This window comes from Netta rufina (genome assembly GCF_964035555.1).
Source record: "Netta rufina genome assembly, chromosome: 3".
Lineage (NCBI taxonomy): Eukaryota > Metazoa > Chordata > Aves > Anseriformes > Anatidae > Netta > Netta rufina.
This window is the reverse complement of record NC_140125.1, coordinates 91,229,917-91,250,829: the sequence shown is the minus strand read 5'-3', so window position 1 is coordinate 91,250,829 and position 20,913 is coordinate 91,229,917. Positions and strand designations below refer to the sequence as shown.

Genomic DNA, 20,913 nt, shown 5'->3' with positions numbered 1-20,913 from the left:
CCAGACAATGTCCTCTGCACTGGAATATCTTCTTTTATATTGTGCTGGCAAGAAAGGGCAACAGCTACCCATCAAAGGAAGAAAGATCGGACAAAAATAAGCTTTTTACAACAGACAAAAGGTAAAAGTCATCAGTATCTTGTATTACAGTTTTCCTACTACTTTTTTCTAGGAGATCTGGACATAGTCAGAGTTCAGCAGTAGTTATGCTCTAAGGAGATGAGACAGGCATATCTGAGGTAGTTGCTGAAAGGGCATATCTCGTTTCTTTAGAGTTTGCTCATGGATGTTTTATCTGGGATGGGAAACAAAAAGGCATATGGCCTGTGACTGCATTTATTTTCCTTTGCTGTCTCTGAAAAGGGAAAATTCCTTCCTGCCTCACTTCAGATGACCAAAATCCTCAGCTTTTCTGTAAAACTTGATTCTAGGAGGGTGGTGAGCCAGATTCTGGGGAAGCTCACTCCATTATGAAGTAAACTAGACTGTCTCTATACATGGAATCCCCTGAATTTTATCTCAATGAGCAGTAGTGTCAGACTAAACGTTGCTACTGCATGTTGAAAAAATATCCAAGAGAAAAGGCATACATGACCACCTCAGAGTTTGTGTATTGGAGTTATAAGCCTTTACAGAACCTCTGCAATGAAAAGCAACTTAAAATATTGTATCAGGTAAGCCACCACTGTACATCAGTGTACACTGAACAGCTAACATCACAGAATGCTTTACCACTATGCTCTAGATAAAAAACTCACCTGTCATTTCTGAATATTTCAGGGTAGGAAACCCCAGACAGAAAACCCCAGACATCTGAATTTGATAATTTAAAGGTTTCCATTAAAAAAATAAATAAATAAATAAAGCCACTATTTCTAAAAAGGATGGGGTAGCTTACAGGCTACTAGAGGTTGGATTCTTTCCAAAACTACCCTTACCCTCAACTTGAAAGTAAAAAAGTATGAATTACAAAAAGAAAACTATAAAATAAAATAAGAAACCTTCAAAAAAATCAAAGATAAGCTTAAAGATTCCTTTGAAGCAACATGAAATATAAACATGAAAACACATACTCCAGCACTCTCACTGACACACAGACCTGCCAATTTCTAGCTCATTTAATAACCTAAGAAGAGACAAGGTCACCTAATTTTGCAAAATTTTGCAAAATTTTATCCTCATTCTCTCCAGTAAAGTTTGAGAAATTTTCACATCAAAACAAGTCTATGTAAAGCAACAGACAAGATAATTTAGTCAAAGTAATCTGGGGGAAAATAAATAAATAAATATAGTTAATGATAAATTAATAAAAATAATAATAATAAATTAATAATATTAAAATAATAATATAATAATGAAATAATATAAATAGTTAATAATAAATAACTAATAATAAATAAAAAATAGTTCGTTTGTAAAATTTACATTGTCTAGTAAACTTCTGAACAATGCTCACACAGACTGTTCCACATGTCTCAGTGACAAGGGAGCTCTTTCCTCACACACAATGCCCACTTTAGAGTATGGCTTCTGTTTCCAGTTATTCAGTGTGAGCAATGTCTATCAATTCTCACTGGATAACAGTGATACTGCCAAGATATTTTCATTTTCATATCACCACAGCTGATTCTGATAATCTTTACATATGTTGTGTTACCTTTCCTAAATAATTAGTCTTCTAGGCATAATGTTGCATGTTGTTTTACATAATTACAGTAACCTTACTAATTTATGTTGGTCTCTGTCTGGCAAGAGGGGTCACTATATGTGGCAGTGTGCAGGATGAGCAATTTAGAAAGATGCTTTTCATAGTCAGAGCTCCATTAATTTTTCAACCATGATTTTAATTCTAGGCTAAATATCCTCTGCCCTCATTATAGCATGTATACTGTCTCAGAGAATTGCACGATTCAGGATTATCCCTGGCTCATGCATAAAAAAATGTACAGTTTGTAGACTAGTATAATTAAAGCACACATTTAACAAAAGAATGCAAACATACACATCTGTACTTGGGATATGGCCTGTGAACCTGGACCTGAACCACTCATTCCATACAGCTTTTGGACTCAATGTGACTTCAAAATAAACAATTATGCAGAGTGGCTTATACTTCAAACATCTATCCACAAACTTCAAGAGAACATGTTGCATTTAAAAATATTTATACAAGGCTGTATTGATTTCATGCAGTCCCTTCAGTGTCCACTGGGAATGGACATCAATGGGATGTTAGAGAATACATCTGTCTGTAATCTCACTATTCTGTAAAATTTTGAGGATGGGATTCACCATCTTTATCATTATGCAACAGCAGGCTATATCACAAAGTATTTTGCATAAGTACATGAAAGCTATTGCATCTGTCATTTTTAGCTATTTTTTTATTCTGCTGAATATATATATTACATATATATATAACATATATATAACACATATATAATGCTACTGATAATTAAGCTAAAATCATGAAGGAACTATTGTTTCCATAATTTTAATTTATTTATATTTTTTCCAGACCAATACTATTTCAGAGATGGGAATCCACTAGGTAATTCAGGCAGTGTCTTGGAATCAGGGGCCTTCTCAAGAAGTGCAACATTGTAAGCAACAAAATGTAGTTCATTGTTACTGGTTCTGCAAGCAAAGGCATTTAGGATCCAGTACTGCAGTGCCACTGATTCATTTCAGTTTAATTGATAATTTCTAATACAGCTAAGACTTCAAGGAGAAAGAACATTGCATTTCTGTAACTGTAGATCATCTCAGTTAGTTCCTATTTCTCCTTCCCCATTGCCTTCAGCCATTTTCACCACAAAATTTAGCTGAAGATCAGAATTCTCAGGCTTATGGGTAAAGCAATACATGGAAGGAGCAAGAATATCCTAAAACGTTTCAAACATTTGTATGCTCAAAAGATTTTGGTTGGTGCTAAGTCTGTTATATCTCCATCATTTCTCAAGGCTTATGTCAATGAATTTTAGCCATATTACTGTAATTTTGCACATTTCAGTATGCTTTATGTCTGCATAGGTACACTAACAAAACTGTTACAAGTTTTTAAATCCTACAGTGTTATTGTAATTAATCAGTGTTTTGGAACTTCAAGTCTTCATTTGAAAGTGGGAAAACAAGAGGGAAATTTAGCTTTATAATTAACAGACCTTGCAGAAATAGAATAGATATATGACTTAAATGTGGATGGTAGAGGACAGGCGTCAGAAAGTCTTTGAATTATTTTTTTTATTATTACTAATTTAAGAAAATTTTTCAAATATACAATTTGAGCCATATTGAAGAAACAGAAACTATATCACATAAATGTGTTTAAATTCATGCATGAAATACCTGTAATATCATTTTAACAATTCCTATAATGTAGCATCTGGTTTGTTGTAGTTAATCAGCCATTTTAAACTTTACCAGAAAATAGAAACCTTCAATGTCCATAATATTTTTTACAATATCTTTTTAGTATAAAGCTGAACAAATCAAAGGTATTTAAACCCCAATAAAAATCTCCCAAAATATGCTTGTAGGATGCATGCCAGCATGGCTTCACACTTCCTCCCACCTCACACAAGTTGTGTATTGTGAACACTGTGGGTGTTCACTTCAACATGATTAGGTTCAGAGAGTGGCAGAATGAAGGGAAGGATGCTCTGCAGTAATCCAAACTCGTTGTGCTAGCAATGATTTTGACAGATAAGTTGGCAATAATTTGAATATTTTTGTCCCAAATAATGAATCTTGCATCTGAAACTGCGTTATAGAAAACAGTTACTCCTCTGTGGGCCAGCTCTCCATCTGGTGTAATTTGGCATAGCTCATCTGGCTATAATTCATCAGATGTTATAGGGTTTGTTTTTTTTTGCATTAAGGGAATGATATTAAGGAAAATGTAAATGAAATATCAGGAATAATATTTGAAGGTAAGAAATTTTAATATTTAAAAAAAAAAAAAAAAAGCTGATCTGGATAATACTGGACATAGCTGTGATGCATTGTATAGATTATTTTTCCTTTATATTTCTATGCTCATAATGGTTGTTTACTTAGTGGTATGCCTTTCCCATCTTTGACTTTATTAGTTATAGAATCATAGGATCATTAAAGTTGGAAATGACCTCTAAGATCATCTGGTCCAACCATGTTCTACTACTCTTAGACATACAAGCCCTGTACATACAAGAAGGTACTATGAAGCTTTTACTTACTGTTCTAACTGTTTTCACAGAAGATTACTTTGAGTACATCTCACCTTAAACCAGAAAGAGATAGAATCTGGTGCAAGTTTAAATCCACTCAAAGTGAAACATATTGTTTCTGCTTCTGTTCAAATCCAAAATCACAAAATAATTACTCTACGTTCCTGCTAACATGCAGTCATTCTTGCCAGAAGAGATATACCTCTTGGCTCAAGACAATAGCTTTAAAGAAGCCCTCAGCTAATTGTTTGTGTTTTGTTGTTGTGCTTTTTTATTATTATTATTATTCATTTTTAAATGAAGATAACTTATAATATTTTGACAGCAACAAACTGAAACTCCAAATTAAACATTAGACTTAAACTCATGTCTACATAGTGTCTAGACCTTTACAACATTTTTACAGCATCTTCTTTCTCTAATTTGGATTAATTGTTATTTGTTATGTTTTGCAATTTTTTAAGTTCTTCTTGTTTCAACGGAGCATCTTTTAATCAACCATTGTTGTATTAATAGATGAAATTATATCTCTGTTATTACTGACTGCCATTTGGAATCTGATCTTACAAATTGGTTTCTCATTGATTTTTCTAGTATGTTAATAAATCTGGAGTCTTAGAGGTATGAATAGACTCAGAATCTAATTCATTGCCTATGCAAAAAAGTCTTCAAATGTTATGGCTGGGTCAGAGTATTCTTCTAAGTATAGTACCTGTTGAAAAAAGATGAAACATAATGGGTCATATGCCAATGATCACCAATTTACTATTTTCAGAAGACTTAGGTTTCCTGGTTTTGACCAAAATGACAGAATTAATCAACATTTCTAAAATAATTAGACTAAAATCTGTCAGTATTACATTCATTTGAAATGTCCCTGTTATTTTTTTTTTCTTTTTTTTTTTTTTCTTTTGCTAATATAAAGCAGATTGATGTGATATTTAGAATAAAAGAATTTTAATAAAGCTATCTATGTAGGACATGGAATAATTACTTTTCAACTACTTGTATGTGACCAACTCAAAATCTTTCATCAATTGAGCTGTTATCTAGCAGGTAAAAATGTTCACTGTATGAAGCTTGGCATGTTATGTCAGATAGAATTTCTATGAAATTACCTCAAAAAATTTTACCCTAGCAGTAAAATCTGAAACAACAGTTTTCCTTAATTTTAATGAAATGCAATAGAACATAACTACATGCAGAATTGCCCTTGATCTTACCGAATATTTTATGATAATATACAAGAGAAATATACCTCCTTCCCTACCCTTCACAACTGAATTCCACCTTGGAAAATGTTATTCTGATATCTACAATGTTTTATTTATAGAAACTGGGCAGGTGAAACTGCCCCTTCAGGGCAAAGGAAACCTGAAAATTAGTTATTTCACAGTAATCAAAGAGATGTGTGGACAATCCAGAAAATCTATTTTTTTGTAATGTTGTGAACTATTACCAATGATACACTGAGGTGTTATACACTTTCACCCTCCAGACATCCTTCAAACAGACAATGTTGCAGAAACATAGATACGATATCATCTATGATGCTCAGTCTGGGTACTAAGCCTCTGAATTTTCGTAAATGTCTGGCATTACTCTAGTTTTCCTGTTTCCAAACACAGCCTAATCAAAATCTGTGCAACTGCTTTTATTTAACAAGAATAGCTATAGCATGTTTTGCACTATTTCTCAACTTACAAAGAATTGTCTTGCCAAGTCATGTATGGAGTTCTCTTAGTGTTATTACTTAACAATAATATGTTTTAGGAGTTTCTAAAAATTTAACTCCAGTTGTTTCTGAAAAGGGAATATATATGGTATATAAGCTCAGACAGATATTGTGTATTAGCTTCTTCTGCCTTGGAAGTTAGAAAAGATTCATATTCTATGATTCTCTATATTAATCTTATGAAATATATGTATATAATAATATTTATATGTGTTTATAATTTATCATGTTCTCTGAAAGTATGTGAAGTTTGTTGTCAACATTTTTTTAAGGCAGAGATGCATGTGTTACTATATATGTTTGATCAATTAATATGTTAATGTAAAAAAAAAAATATTAAAATCTCTTTGTGTGCTCTTGGCATTTTTGAGGAAGCTAATCAAGCACAAATGCTGTCATGTTTCCACATTAATTTAAACATGCAACAATTGTAAGAGCCCCAGTTTACCAGGGTAACAGTGAGAAATTACCACAGTTATGCCTTTATTTTCAAGAGAGCTTTATTTTGATTCCTTCTAGTTTTTACAGTTGTGATGAGACCTAAAGTGTATGCCTGGTTTTAACAAGGACTAGTCTCCTGAAAATCAGGGCTATTAAACATATCTCAGGTCATACACCAGAAAATCATAACCAGCTTTAGAAAATGGAAGCCATCTTTCTTAGAAGAGTAAAAGAAAATAAAATGTGGTAGTGAGATTAGTTGAAAGATTAGAGAAAATGGTTCAAAATTAAATATAATTTATAAGAGGTAAGAGTTTGAAATTGAAATTAACCATTTTTTACAAAGAAGGTTTTATTTGTCAATACTAGAGATTACCTGTGTACTGATATACTTGAAGTTGGCAAAATAATTACCTTTTACGATATTGATTTTGTTTATTTTGAAATCCTTTTGTTACTTCTGTGTCTGTTTCTGGTTAAAATCTGTTTGGTTTGTTGCAGTACATGGCGTTTGGGAGGAATGGTCACCTTGGAGTCTGTGTTCATTCACATGTGGTCGAGGCCAAAGAACTAGGACAAGGTCATGTATACCTCCCCAGTATGGGGGAAGATCATGTGATGGACCTGAAACACAACATAAACCATGCAATATTGCACTCTGCCCTGGTGAGCTTATATAGCAAATTTTTGCTTTGTTACAGTGCATTTGATGTGGGTTGTTTGTGATTTCGTTCATTGTGTTTTGCATTCACACACACACAAATGGCATGCAAAGTGTGTAGGAAGGGTAATCTTGTTAATAATTCTGACTGTGGTGATCAAAAGGATATATCAGTATGATAACTGTTTGAGATACTGTACAAGCAGGCAATTCTTAATTCCTTCAAAATTCTCTCTCTGAAATGGCACTTATAAGAAACCTTGATTTAGGATGTCTCTTAGAGAACCAAAAGACAAGCAACTTTCTGAGTGTGGCTTAAAGGGAAATATTCAGAGGTTACATAGTTTGCATCTGCCATGTCTGCTTAGATTAAGTTCACTGGGACATTCATAATTATTTATTCACCACATACACATTAAAAAAAAATGAGAAACTAAATTTTTAATTGCTATTAATTTATTGAAACTGGATATCATTTACATGTGTGCAGACAGAAGGCTGACACAAGCTATGACACTATTTGAACCCCATTTAATCCCTTATGGTAACAATTTTAAGTGCCTTAGTTCTGGGAGTTTAGTGATAAACATCTGCAAAAAACTACCCCTAAACAAGTAAACAATGTGTAGGTTTCAGGCTTTCATGTTAAACCTTTCATTCATGGGAATTAAAACTAATTAAAAAAAAAAAAAAAAAAAGTTATTATTGCAAAATTGATTTTAAAATGTCTGTTCACAGGTTAAGATTAATTATGAAAAAAATTACATATATATGGATATATACATATACTTACAAAAGGTTTTCCTTTAAAAGTCACCTTCTTTATGATTATAGAACCCATAGTTCAATACCTAGGAAGCTTAATACCTAGGAATGGAAAAAATGTCAGGTAGCTATAATGTGGGAAGTTTCTTCCACAAGATCTGTCTGACAGTTATGTTTGCATTTATGGTAGGCCTGTTGAATGTTCACAGTTAGCACTGCTGTGAATGGATTCCTCATGACTGGAGCTCTTCTGGAAAAGGGTTGATGGACATTTCATTAACAAATGGTTGTTTGATGATTTGGAAACAGAGAAGAAGGAAAACATGGGTGGAACTTAGCACCTCACAGAAATAAAACTTAAAAACAAAACAAAACAAAACAAAAAACTAAGCCCAAGCTTTGTTTTATTCTGGTCAGCAAAGAATACTCCAACTTTAGCTTTTAGTCTTGTATGCAGCTGCAAAAATATGACTTAATCCAGTTTTTGGCCAAGTTGGCAGCCGTGCAATGTTATGTTTGCCTACACAAAAGTAATTAACATGATATATGAGCACGAAGCAGAACTGACAACACAAAAAATGCCAAATAGAAATAGCTGAAAAGAAATTAATGGATTCAGTTCACTTTGGTATTGAAAAACAAAACAAAACAAAACACACAAACAAAAAACGCACAAAGATAGTGCACCTAATCTGTTAAAATAAAGGGTTATCTCAGAATTCCAGATTTGAACAGTGGCTTTCACCAGAGGAGATTGTATACTGGCTACATTTAAAGTAACAGTTTAAATCTTTGCTGAATGTGAAGATTTACTCCAATTTGAATGTTCAATTTTATAGAGGAATCTTCATGTTCAATTCGTTAGCCTTTTAGCAGTATTTCTGAAATAGAAAACTCACACACTTTTTGCTCCTAAAGAAGGGAGAACTATGAAATGTATATGAGATGCCACAGAATGAGTTTTTTCCAAAGACACTATAATAATTGATTCAATCTTTCCTACCCTAAATAATACTATATAGTAATGAATAAAACTGAAGAGGGTGCATCGAAATGTAATTTCCATAATGTTTTCCTCTTCACATAAAGCCTTTATGATTAATGAATGCAACTAGTTTCCATGTTTGGAAAGATTTCATTTCTGCTGAATAAATTATCAGGGTACAGCTTCATAGCTTGAGAGGCATCTGCATTGAGAAGTGGTTCACAACCAGACATTACATAAAATCTTTAATGTAAAACTTGAAGGGAAAAAAAATAATGAAAACCCTTCCTCCTTTCACAGTTCTCTAAGATCCTGGGAATTAGAGGTACAGATATTATCTCTGAATGGTAGAAATGCTTTATGATAATTTTTGGACAGCGGTAAAATAGTTCGCTTCTGTATTTCACTGAATATATGTACACCCATACAGACACAGTACCTTTAAAAAGAACTTTTAAAAGTTAAATCACTAAATTAAAGATCCTGTTTCCTCTTTAATTCTTAACTCCACCAACTTTGAAAGCTACTATCCCAACTGTCCTTCAGAAGAATCCTGAAATCAGGGATTGGCAAATGTAGCAAGAGAATTTACTCATTTTCAGCAATGATGCTTTTATGACAACAGTAATTATAAAACCATGTTTTCAAGGAATAGTATTAATCTAAATTATATTACAACCCAAATTTTGAGTTTATATTCATTAAATGCAGGTGCAATGATGATTTTAAAGTCAATAGAAATGTGGGATTCTGAATTAGTACAATCACTAATATCATTTCATAATGCTTACCCAATTTTAAGAACACTGTCTAGTCCCATTATCCATTGTATACAATGTAAATTTTAACTTGTATGGGAACTTAATTGGTTTATATTTTCTATAATTTTGGTTTTAAATATTTTCATTTGCATCAATAAGATTGCTGATATATGAAATTAAACATAACATTTACGCATGGAAATATTATTCCAAACCAAAGTGTATGGGTTAATACAAACTACTAAATACAGAACTCATCTCTGTATCTATGTTGTTTAAACACTCATCTTGACAAATTCAGGAAGAATACTATTCAGTATGCAAACAAAGAAAGTAGATTTGATGACCAAGGCAGGCCATTTCTGATCTCCTACATTTTGTCTCAAAGACTGTTGAAGAACTGTGATGGTTTTCTAAGAAGGAAACTGAATAATAACAATAAATGCAATATTATAAATCTAAAGAACAGTCTTATGTCAGGCAATGTGGTAATTCTTGTTTTCCTTTTTCTATTCAGCTAACAGAACTAATTTTATAGTCAGGACAAAGAATCTTATAAGTTGACCTATGTAAATGATAGCTGCAGCTGTAAAGAATCACTTTTAAGGGCTCAGAGCTTACAAGACAGGTCTCCACTTTGACCTAAAAAGACAAGTCTTCTAAATAATACTTCGTTTTAAAGAAAAAGAAAACTACACAGTTTTTCAAACATTGTGGTATGTGAGCAAAGTCATAATTTGCCCTTTGTTACATCTGTGTAAAATCTGAGATGAAAAAGAAGAGATAAGATAAAAAGGAAAGAGAAAAAAAAAATAGTTTAAAATTATTTTAAAGTAGTTTGTAACAAGAACTTCTGTATTTGCTTGCTATAAGAAGTCAACCTCTTTGGGCTCAGCCCAAATCTCTTTGGCATCGGCCCAAAGAGACGTGTTCATACCCATACCCTAGAACAAACCCACAAGGCCTAGCGTGGTTTTGGTGGTAACTCTACTGTGTCTATCTCTTTTGTGCCTCCTGTGGCAGTGGATGGACAGTGGCAGGAGTGGAGCCCGTGGAGCCAGTGCTCGGTGACGTGCTCCAATGGCACCCAGCAGCGAAGCCGTCAGTGCACAGCTGCGGCCCACGGCGGATCCGAGTGCAGGGGACCATGGGCTGAGAGCCGGGAGTGCTATAACCCTGAGTGCACTGGTAAGTATCCACCTGACCAATGTCTGGAGGAGGAAGTGAAGGGTTGGGCCTGTCTGCTGCTCTTAGTGGAGCTGCTGGCACACGGGCATGTACTTAGTCCACCACAGGCCCCAGTGGGCTGTGGAGGACAGAGCAGCCTCCCCAGAGCAAGATCTGGGGTCTGTCTCCCTTTTAATTTGATGAGCCACCCGGAGACAAAAAGGCTGCATCTGCAAAAGGCTGCATGGCAAGGGTTGCATGCCTGCTTTTCAGTTTTATTGCCATTTAAAGGACATGCAAAAAATAAGGAATTGTTTGAGGACTAAAATATTTAGTATTTAATTAGAAAATTAATGTGTATGAAATGATTCTCTCTTACTCTGAGACTGTTTCATGATCCTCTGACAGTATAAGACCAGAATTCCACGGTGGGTAAATTAAATTTATACATACTCTTAGGCCTCACTCAACATGTCAGAGCATGTAAAGTCCTGCTTCTAAAATATCACATGCAAGAATGCATTTATTTACTTTTTTAAATGATGCTTACGTACATTGCATATCATTATTTGCACCCCTACAATAGCACTATAAAACTGCATATAAAAATATGCAAAAGTGACTGTGTGCTGTGTGTTCTGCAACTAACTCAATGTTAAAACTCACCAACTCACCAGCCTATTTTTGTTTGTTTGTTTGTTTTTTAACCTTGAGATGCAAGTCATTTAAACAAGCCCATATTTAGGAAAGAAGTAGAGACTTCCCCCAGCTTTAGAGGTTCCATGGCCAGTATCTTCCACTTGTCACTGCTAGTTACACAAATGCATCTAATCTACTGGGGGCTTTCTTCTCTTACCTAAGTAAAGAATAACCTATATGTCATCCTTTAGTACTGTTATTATGTCATCACTGTAATTATATTTTTCCCAATAGCAAATGGCCAGTGGAACCAGTGGGGCCACTGGAGTGGATGTTCCAAGTCCTGCGACGGTGGCTGGGAGAGGAGAATAAGGATCTGTCAAGGGGCTGCTGTGACTGGGCAGCAATGCGAGGGAACTGGAGAGGAAGTTAGACGGTGCAGTGAACAGAGGTGTCCTGGTGAGAAGCAGATATAATCACTGTTATTATCTACACTGCAATATGGCTTACTTTAACAGTCACCTTTAGGAGAAACAAGATCAACATCCGTAAAGCAGTAGTCCTAAAGAGCCATATCTGACCTTGCTTTAGACAAGTCACTGTTGTTTTTCTCAGTAGAGTTGTGGTTATGTAGCAGGGTTTAAACTAGTCCAATTGAATATATGACCAATGCCTCATGTTTGAAATAAATCAAAATGCCGTATTATAGAAATATATCAGAAAAATATTTCATTGCCAAGGTATATCTACATTGGTAGAAATAAGTTGCTACAGAAATTATCTCTGAATATACTGTTTCTAAGAATATTAGTCCTTTTTTTGTAAATTGTGGAATTATTTTTATGCAGTGTACAAGATGGCCTTGATGTTATACATTTGGGGTAAATTCCAGTGCAGTAAAGAAAAGCAATGAACCTTACTATAATGTATAGAATGAATGAATATATGTGACACTTAATTAAAAAAAAAGATTTAAAAAGACAAAAAATATATATATATTTCCTCCTTTAATATAATGCTTAAATTTATTTCTTTGCAGCACTTTTTACTTAGTCCTCACAATAGATTTAAGTCTTTCTAAGTGACAGATAATTAAAGTGCATTTTTTAGCTCTTTCAGAGGTGAACATCTGTGAAGAGACGTCCTAGAGAAAAAGAGAGCCCTGGAATAAGATAACAAAATAAGGTGCAAGTAGTAAGGTGTAGGATGATTTAGTCATTCACTTGGGAAAAACTGTTCTCTGAACTTCAGGCCAGGACACTTCAAAATTAATCTAGCAATCTCACTGACTACGGGAAAACTCCGCTTCATATTTTGATGACTCTGTGCTAGGGACAAAAAGACCTAAATAGCGGAGATACTTTCAGTCAGTAAATAGGAAATATATCTGATGTGAATTTTATGATATCGAGCTCAGGTTTTCATAGGCAGCATGCTTATCCCTTGGCAGCCATCAAAGAACAGTTTTCAAGATAGTTGCAACATAGTAGTACAACGAATTTCATTGCATCTGAAAAACAGTAAAAGGACTACTTATAAAATTGTAATACTAGACTGGAAAAGTTTACCAATTTTAACTTTTCCAATGGTCTCTTTAATTTTAGTACATTATTTGAAAAGTAGGACGAAACAGAATCAGTACTGGGTTCCTAAATAAATTAAAATTTCCGTAGCAAATAATTTACTTGGTAAATGTAGACTTTCCTCTATGAAAGCACCACATTAAGAGAAGGTTAATGGGAATGTTCTCAATAAACAGACATTCAGATAAACAAGCTTCTGCTTATAAAACCACTCCTGAAATGTTTTGTCTTTATATATTTCAAAGTAAAACCACATTGCTGCAATTTTAAAAGGTTGCCACCTGCTGTTAATAGAATATTTTACAAATGTATTTGTAAGTCAAATGCACACAGAACATTGTTTTCCATTTGCACTATGTATTTATTAACTTGATTAATTCCACATTAGAATCAGTATGCTTATAGAAACCATAGTAATCTTTTAACAGGTTATACTTGTGCAGAAGATTATACATGAATAACAGATATGTTTGTTTCTAGAGTGAAGTTTCCTAAAGAATCTCAGATTTAAATGTAGACAGTGGATAATTTACCAAAACTTTGCATTACTAAAAATAAAATGATAGATTTATTTTTAATAAACACCCAGCAAAATTGAAAAATACTGTACAGAAATAATAAAAAGATATTTTTGTCTAAATCATTGAGAAACATGAGAGACTGTAACATTATTTTTTTTTATATATTAACATTGGTTTACTGTAAGTTTAAGACCAGATCCTCAGTTCTGAAGATGTGCATAACATAGTTGTTAAGTGGATGAAGCTGTACCAGTTTGTATCACCCAGATTTCTAGACTTACAGAAGATGAAATTATATATTGCTGACTTATAACTGTATAAGCAAAAGGAGAATAAAACCATTTTCTATTATGCAGGCTGTTGTTAATAAGGTACTTTGCAAACAGAGAGGTTCACTTGACTGACTGAAAATATTGACTGGACTTATTTGAGATTTGCATCATGTGAATGTTATTCAGGATCTTCAAGTCTATCAGTAAGCCTCTCCAACTGGTTCTTGCAGGAGCTGATTTACATCAGATATTCCTAGAAGCTGAATATAATCAGCACTACGAAAGGCAGGCTCAGAACTATTATCTGAAAGTAGGTTTCTCAATTTACTTGGCTTCTAGACAGAAATTATCTTTCTTTGTGATTTATTTCTATAAACAATTAGTAATTTCAAAACTACAGATGTTTTCTACTACCGTATAATATACTGGGAACAAAAGATATGCTTATACTTTGGCTTCAGTCATTGCTCCTTTATTAAAACCCAAGCTAAACTCCTAACAGGTCAGCAGCATTAAGGATTCAAGGGATCCTTTTATGAAGGATAACTTCAGAAAATTGTAAACAAATATGAAAAAGGAAAAAAAATACTGAATTTCTTAGGCAGCTAGTTGAGCGGGAGTCATTGTGGAAAACTTATGACCAAACAATAGCTTTTGAAATAACTGGTTTGTTTTTTATGCACAGCAGTCCTTGATGCAAAAACAAAGTGTTGAGAGAGACAGAGCACAGCACAGAGTCAACCAGGGTCCAGGCAAACTTGTTTGCCTGGGCTCGTTGACATATTATCCAAGTTCTGACTTGCTTCTGCAGTTCTCTTCACATAATTCTGTGTTTTGGAAATGGTTTTTACTTTGAACACAACACAGAGGTACACAGTCATCTCTGGAAGTAGGCTCAAATTAAAACGAGTTTTGAAAAGTGTCATGCAAAAGAATACAAGTACTAACCTTCAACAGATAGATGGAAAACTTCTGATATTACCTGTAACTTGCTGACATAAAACAGAGAACATGATATATATAAAAGTGTGTATATATGCATGTATACACATCTTTTCAGGAGGAAACAAAACAAAACAAAACAAAACAAAACAAACAAACAAGAAACACAACCAAACAGTATTTGTAGGGAAGTAAGATTTTTAGTTCTGAGAATCAGCCTTAGCAAGTGTTCTTAGTCATTTCTGTCTGAAATGGCCAGAGCTGCATGATAAGCATATTTACCAAAGGTCTCTAAATTTTTTCATATTTATGTAATTTATAATATTAATTCTGCATTATGTTAATCACAAATTCTCCAAATCAGAATACTTCTTTTGTTTATAGGTCATAATAGGATAGTAATCACATTTATAACCAGGTGGCACATGTTTCTCAAAGTCTGGCTTTTTCCATTGTAACACTGCTCGTGCACCCACTTTTGGGGCATGTCTGAAGCAGTGTTAGTATTCTAGATTAAGAATATAACCAAATTTCTTTGGGTTTTGCCATTAATAGATAACTTGTGTTTTTAGCAGCACAATCTGTCTCGATTTCAGGAATGCTGATGGTGAGGCAAATTTAGCAGGCAACTTTTATGCCCAAGTGTGATTTATATTAACATTACCGAACCATCTGCAAGGTATTCTTTATCATCTGCAAAGAGAGCGTACCGCTCCATTTCCTCCCTCACCTCACTCTTCTGGGCAAAGAGCAAAAAAGTGCGAAGTGTAAAAAAGGAAAGAGGGTGTGTGCAATTTTTATGGTGTGTGCAATTGGATGGGTAAAATCTGGAGTCTGTTCCTGCATCAGATAGAGTTTTCGCATGTAACCATAGGAAAATAATTGAATTGTTTCATTCCTTACCATCACTCCATCTGTAAAATAATAATGATAGCAGTTCCTTTAGAAGTTAGAATTTTCCTGAAATAAATATAATAATACTTCTAAATAACTCATGATTTTTATGATTTTTCTCTTCTGAATTTGGAATGTTTTCACTAATTGGTATTTGTCGGTGCTTTAAGTTGTAAGATGACATCAGCCAGACATTTGCTGTGTTGATCTAATTCACTCAAAAATTATAAACTGGGAATGTACAGTAAAAATACAGATAATATTGCAATAACCAATAAAAGTTAATTTTGTTTTATAGCCACTCATCCCCACATTATTGATTTACTTGCTTAATTACCAAATTGTAAAGAAACGTATTTCAAGGATATAGCCTGCTTTTTGGACTTCAGAATGTACAGTTCTCATTTTTTGCCCTTAGCACACGTAATGTTTAAACTGTGGTTTCAGAACTTATTCTTTCAGACACAGTTTAAGGTTCAGAAAAATCTGTAGAAATTTCTGTGTAAGATAAACATCACAGCTTATACCCATCTAATTGTCAGCTTCTTATAGATGCTTGGTATTATTGACCAAAATAGAACAATAAAGAGATTCAAACCCATTAATATTGCAGTCACCATCCAAAGAACGTTGAAGAGAGTAAAGGCACAGACTATGAAATAAATACCATTACAAAGACAGTTATTATACAAAAATCAATGCTATTTGTTTATATGTTTCATTCTTAAAATGAAAGCAAAAGATGGTAATATATACACCTCAGGAAGAATTAGGGCAAGATGGAAGACTTACTTTTCTGAGAAAAAAAAAATCTGTTTTACATTAATATTAATATTTATATTATATTCTCATTTGTAAATGGCAGCACCTTATGAAATATGTCCTGAGGATTATTTGATGTCAATGGTGTGGAAAAGGACCCCAGCTGGGGACATGGCATTCAATCGATGTCCTCTCAATGCCACAGGTACAGTATCACTTTGAAATTACATGATAATAATAAAAAGAGAAAAATCTTTTGCATTTTATTCTAGAAATAATCACTAGACTCATACATATGTATACATGTGTACATATATATATGAATATACATATAGCCTACATGTTTACATATCCATGTGCATGTAGCATATACATGTACCTATAATATACTTTGTCTCATAGTATACATTTAAGAATGGGTTTGTGATGTGTATGTATGCTTATATGTACACACATGCATATATGTTTGTCTATATGCATTGTAGATAGAGAGAGAAAGCTGACAAATCAATTTGATAGGACCTATCAGTCAAACTGATGAAAATGAAGCAAAACATAAACATCTTTTTAATTAAAAAGCAATGCTAAAATCCCAGCAAGTGAACACTGAAATGTTTTTCAGAATCTTGTACTACTCTATATGCAGATGATCATTGAATGAAATTGTTTCTGTGTGTCCTTTTAAAATAGCATGGAATGTAGTTTAAATATGCTTCATTCTTTTCAATTAGTCTCACATATATAAATATTTTCTGTCTTTTTTGTGACTTACAGGCACCACTAGCAGACGCTGCTCTCTCAGTGTTCATGGAGTGGCCTTCTGGGAACATCCAAGCTTTGCTAGATGCATATCAAATGAGTACAGACACTTGCAGCATTCAGTAGGTGCAAAGCCAGCTTTAGTACTTGCTCTGTTTATTCATTACTAATCGTTCATGTGAAAACAAGCTTACCTATTTACTCTCAAGTCAGATTTCTGATGAGAAATGCCAGGAGCAAAACAGACCTAAGAAAATCATTTCTATTCATATTTCATATAATTTTGATCTTATATATTCCTCGTGCTTGAGTGAAAGAAGTTTTATCTTACTGTAGAAATGGAGAAATGATTCAGACTCCTTTCTTCCATGCCCACTGTGTGAAACTTTTATAGGGGTTAGAAGGTAAGACATATTTTGGTTTATTAGAAAATGAGATGTGAATAAATGAGATTTACTGGAAGAGTGACCCACTGAGTAAAAAGTACCTTGAATTCTGTAATTGCACACAAGGAAGTCAGAAACGATATTTCTTCCTGCTATTGAATTTAGAAATTCACCTTCAAATTTAACAAAGAAAAATGATTGTAGGGTGAAGCTATTGCAATATCTTGGAAAAAGTAAAGTAAATCTAGATAAAGAATTTTATTATTTTTCAGCATGCTTAACAAAAATTTTCTTTGCAAAGCATATGTTACAGACACTTAAATATACTATTATATACACTTATGTATGTTAAGAAGCAGAGGAACAGCACAAAGCTGCACCAGGGGAGGTTCGGATTGGACATTAGGAAAAATTTCTTTACTGTAGTCAAACACTAGAACTGGCTTCCTAAAGAGGTGGTTGATGCATGCCTGTCAATGTTCAAGAGCTATTTGGATAATGCCTTCATTAATATGCTTTAATTTTTGATTAGCCCTGAAGTGGACAGTTGGAATAGATGAAGGTCCCTTGCATAGGAACTGTTGTATATACTGCCTAAATATGCTTTTATTTATGTATGTAATATATTGCATATACTACATTATAAATATACTACTATGGTATATGCAAGGTTAAAATAGAATTGCTACATTCTATTTCCACAAATGAGCATTCAGCCAGGTTAATGTTTTGGTGGGAAGAACGCCTTTGAAAATTGTCATGGACAGTGACTTTTGCTTGCATCATATATTTTCTGACATTCTTATATACTCTGACTCCTTTTCCAAAGGCCACTGCTCCATTAGTCATTCAGCAGAGGGGCATTAATACAGCTATGTGCTTCATAACTTCCTAGTCTCATCCAAGTGCAACATTTGAGTGCCATGTTTAAATACCTTTGTTGGCTTGAAAAGAAGCAATGTTGTTATTCCTCAAATCTGTCTTGCCACTTGGAGATCGTCATGAATTTCCTTTAGTTGCACTTCTGTTTCAGTAGATTTTATATTATATTAGACTTTATTGACTCCCAGGATTGTTTCAAACATTATTTTTAAAATAACACAGAATAAAGTTCTAAGGCAATTTTCTCCACAGCAAACACTGCAAAGAAACTTATATTTTGTTGTCTGCATGTTGCTCTATCCTTTTAGAGTTCACACTAGGAAAAAAAAATAATAATTAAATGGCTGCATATATTTTGGTTTTGATATTTTTTGACATTTTATTCTTTCATGACAGCTGCATATAGCTTGTCTATACATAGTCTTATATATGGGCATTGACAGAAATACATTTGTATGTCATTTGTTTAGAAGGTGTATGTTTGTACATAATGTAATAAAGGTAATGTCTGCAGGTAATATATATATACACTTTTGAAAAATAATGATATATTGCAGAAAAAAAATATATCACATTTTGCAATTGAAAAATTGAAATTTAATATTTCTTTTTGAGCTGGTATTTAAAAGCAAATTATTTCTTACTTTTTTTTTTTATTCATTCCTTGTTATTTTTATATTTAAATCTTCAGAAATATTTTAAAGGATGTATTTATCTTAACATGGCTGAATTTCCTTTTGGAGTTTTCCTCTGTTCTTACCATTTTAGGTTTCACATCCACATTTTTTCACAGCATTGATCCTCATTCCACTGATTCTTTATTGATATTCAGCCTTTATTTTATGTGGTGTTGGTAGAAGTCATTCATAAACAACACAACCAGTGGGAAATACTTTTTCATGTTATTTAGTGGTATGACTTACCTGGCTGACTTTTGATGATGCATTGATGTTTTCTGAAGAGCTGCAAGTCTGCCTGACAGAAAGAGGTCATTGTTGAACAATGGAAGGCATCCATATCAGATTTATCTATTCTTCTATATTTCCTTTTTCAAAATATTAAATATGATTAGACCACACTGTGAAATAATCTTTTGCCAAAGAACATTTTAAAATAACTAAAGCTTCTTTAAAGTTATGCAAGCATCTAAAAACCATCTTATTGCTGTACAACATGTCAGACTAGTTTATATGCATACAAATTAAAGGAGAAAATTTGATTTTTTTACACCTGGGAGTTGCTCACAAAGAAAATCTGCTTGTCTTACATCTTATTGCTTCTCAAAGTGAACAACATAACTTATTTAAAGAATCATAGAAAAATGAGGCAAAGACTTATAAGGTCATTGGCCTGCAATGTAGGCTTGTCCCCCCACGATACATATGTCAGCTCTACAAATCCCTGAAAATAGATCTTTATAAGGAAGCTGCTGACAGACGGTGTTGCTATAATAAATACATGTGCTTATGAAAGCATTTATGAGATGCTTCAGTGTGCTTAACTTACAATAATGTTATTTTCTAACTTAGAACAGGTACGATGGGGGGGTGTCACAGTTTTATGCATGTTCCTATGAGTCTGAGATGAAAAACTTTCATTTCTTATCTGAAATGCATAAAATAGTAATGGGTGTATAGTCTTCAAATATGGTATTTATAAAGTTGATTTAAAGCAGCTGATGTACATAACACACTGACAATACATAATGTGTTAAAAGCATACCCACCTGGAGGAATACAGAGAGATCTTTTTGCCCTCCAAACACACCACATAGGATCCAGAACCAGCCCAAAAGTCACAGAGCTGAACTGTGCCCAAGCAAATGCTCTTTTATGAAAAGCATGTCATATACTGGGATCCAAAGTACACAGATTCTGGACTGGAAACTTACAATTATACTAGTAAATAAGTGTCCAAGCGTTAACATAAGCATTAACATAATCCATGCAGTCATCTGCACTGTTTAATTGTTTATCTGTTAGCATATTCCCTGACATGATTTAAGACCATACCAGCAAGCACTCTTCCACACAACAACTAACATCATTTACAAGACAGCATGGCAGAGAGACCATTCCCAGCAGGTAATAATCCCATCTTTCTCTTGGAGAATGAAAGGAAAGAGAATTTAGCTTGAGGGATACAAGCTGGCTTCACTCATTGGCCTCAGTTCTAGACAGTATCCCTGAGGCTTTTTTTTATCTACTTTTATTTATTATTTACAGTAAAAAACATGTTATATTTTGCCAGTTTGGACTGAAGGCAGAGAATTTCAGAGCTTCATGTATTCATCAGTAAGACTGATGGAGTACTGTATGCAGTTATAGGCTCCCCAGTACAGAGAGTCATGCACATTCTGGAGAGAGTCTAATGAAGGGCCACGAAAATGATTAAGGGACTGGAGACAGTGGACACAAACTGCACCACAGGAGGTTGTGTCTGAATGTCATTAGACACTTCTTTACTGTGCAAGTGACTAAGCACTGGCACAGGTTATCCAGAGAAGTTGTGGATTCTCCATTTTTGGAGATCTTCAAAAGCCGACTGGAC

The 20,913-nt window shown here is 33.7% G+C and overlaps 1 protein-coding gene across 1 annotated transcript in view; it reads left to right on the top strand.

The window, feature by feature from the left end:
• ADGRB3 (adhesion G protein-coupled receptor B3) overlaps positions 1 to 20,913 on the top strand; it is a gene marked incomplete at both ends in the record, with an annotated part of 465,234 nt that overhangs the window by 199,173 nt on the left and 245,148 nt on the right. Inside the window, 5 exon segments of the mRNA XM_084283871.1 lie at positions 6,886 to 7,050; positions 10,580 to 10,744; positions 11,657 to 11,821; positions 16,440 to 16,541; positions 17,111 to 17,217. Of these exon segments, the coding sequence (XP_084139997.1) occupies positions 6,886 to 7,050; positions 10,580 to 10,744; positions 11,657 to 11,821; positions 16,440 to 16,541; positions 17,111 to 17,217 (704 nt within the window).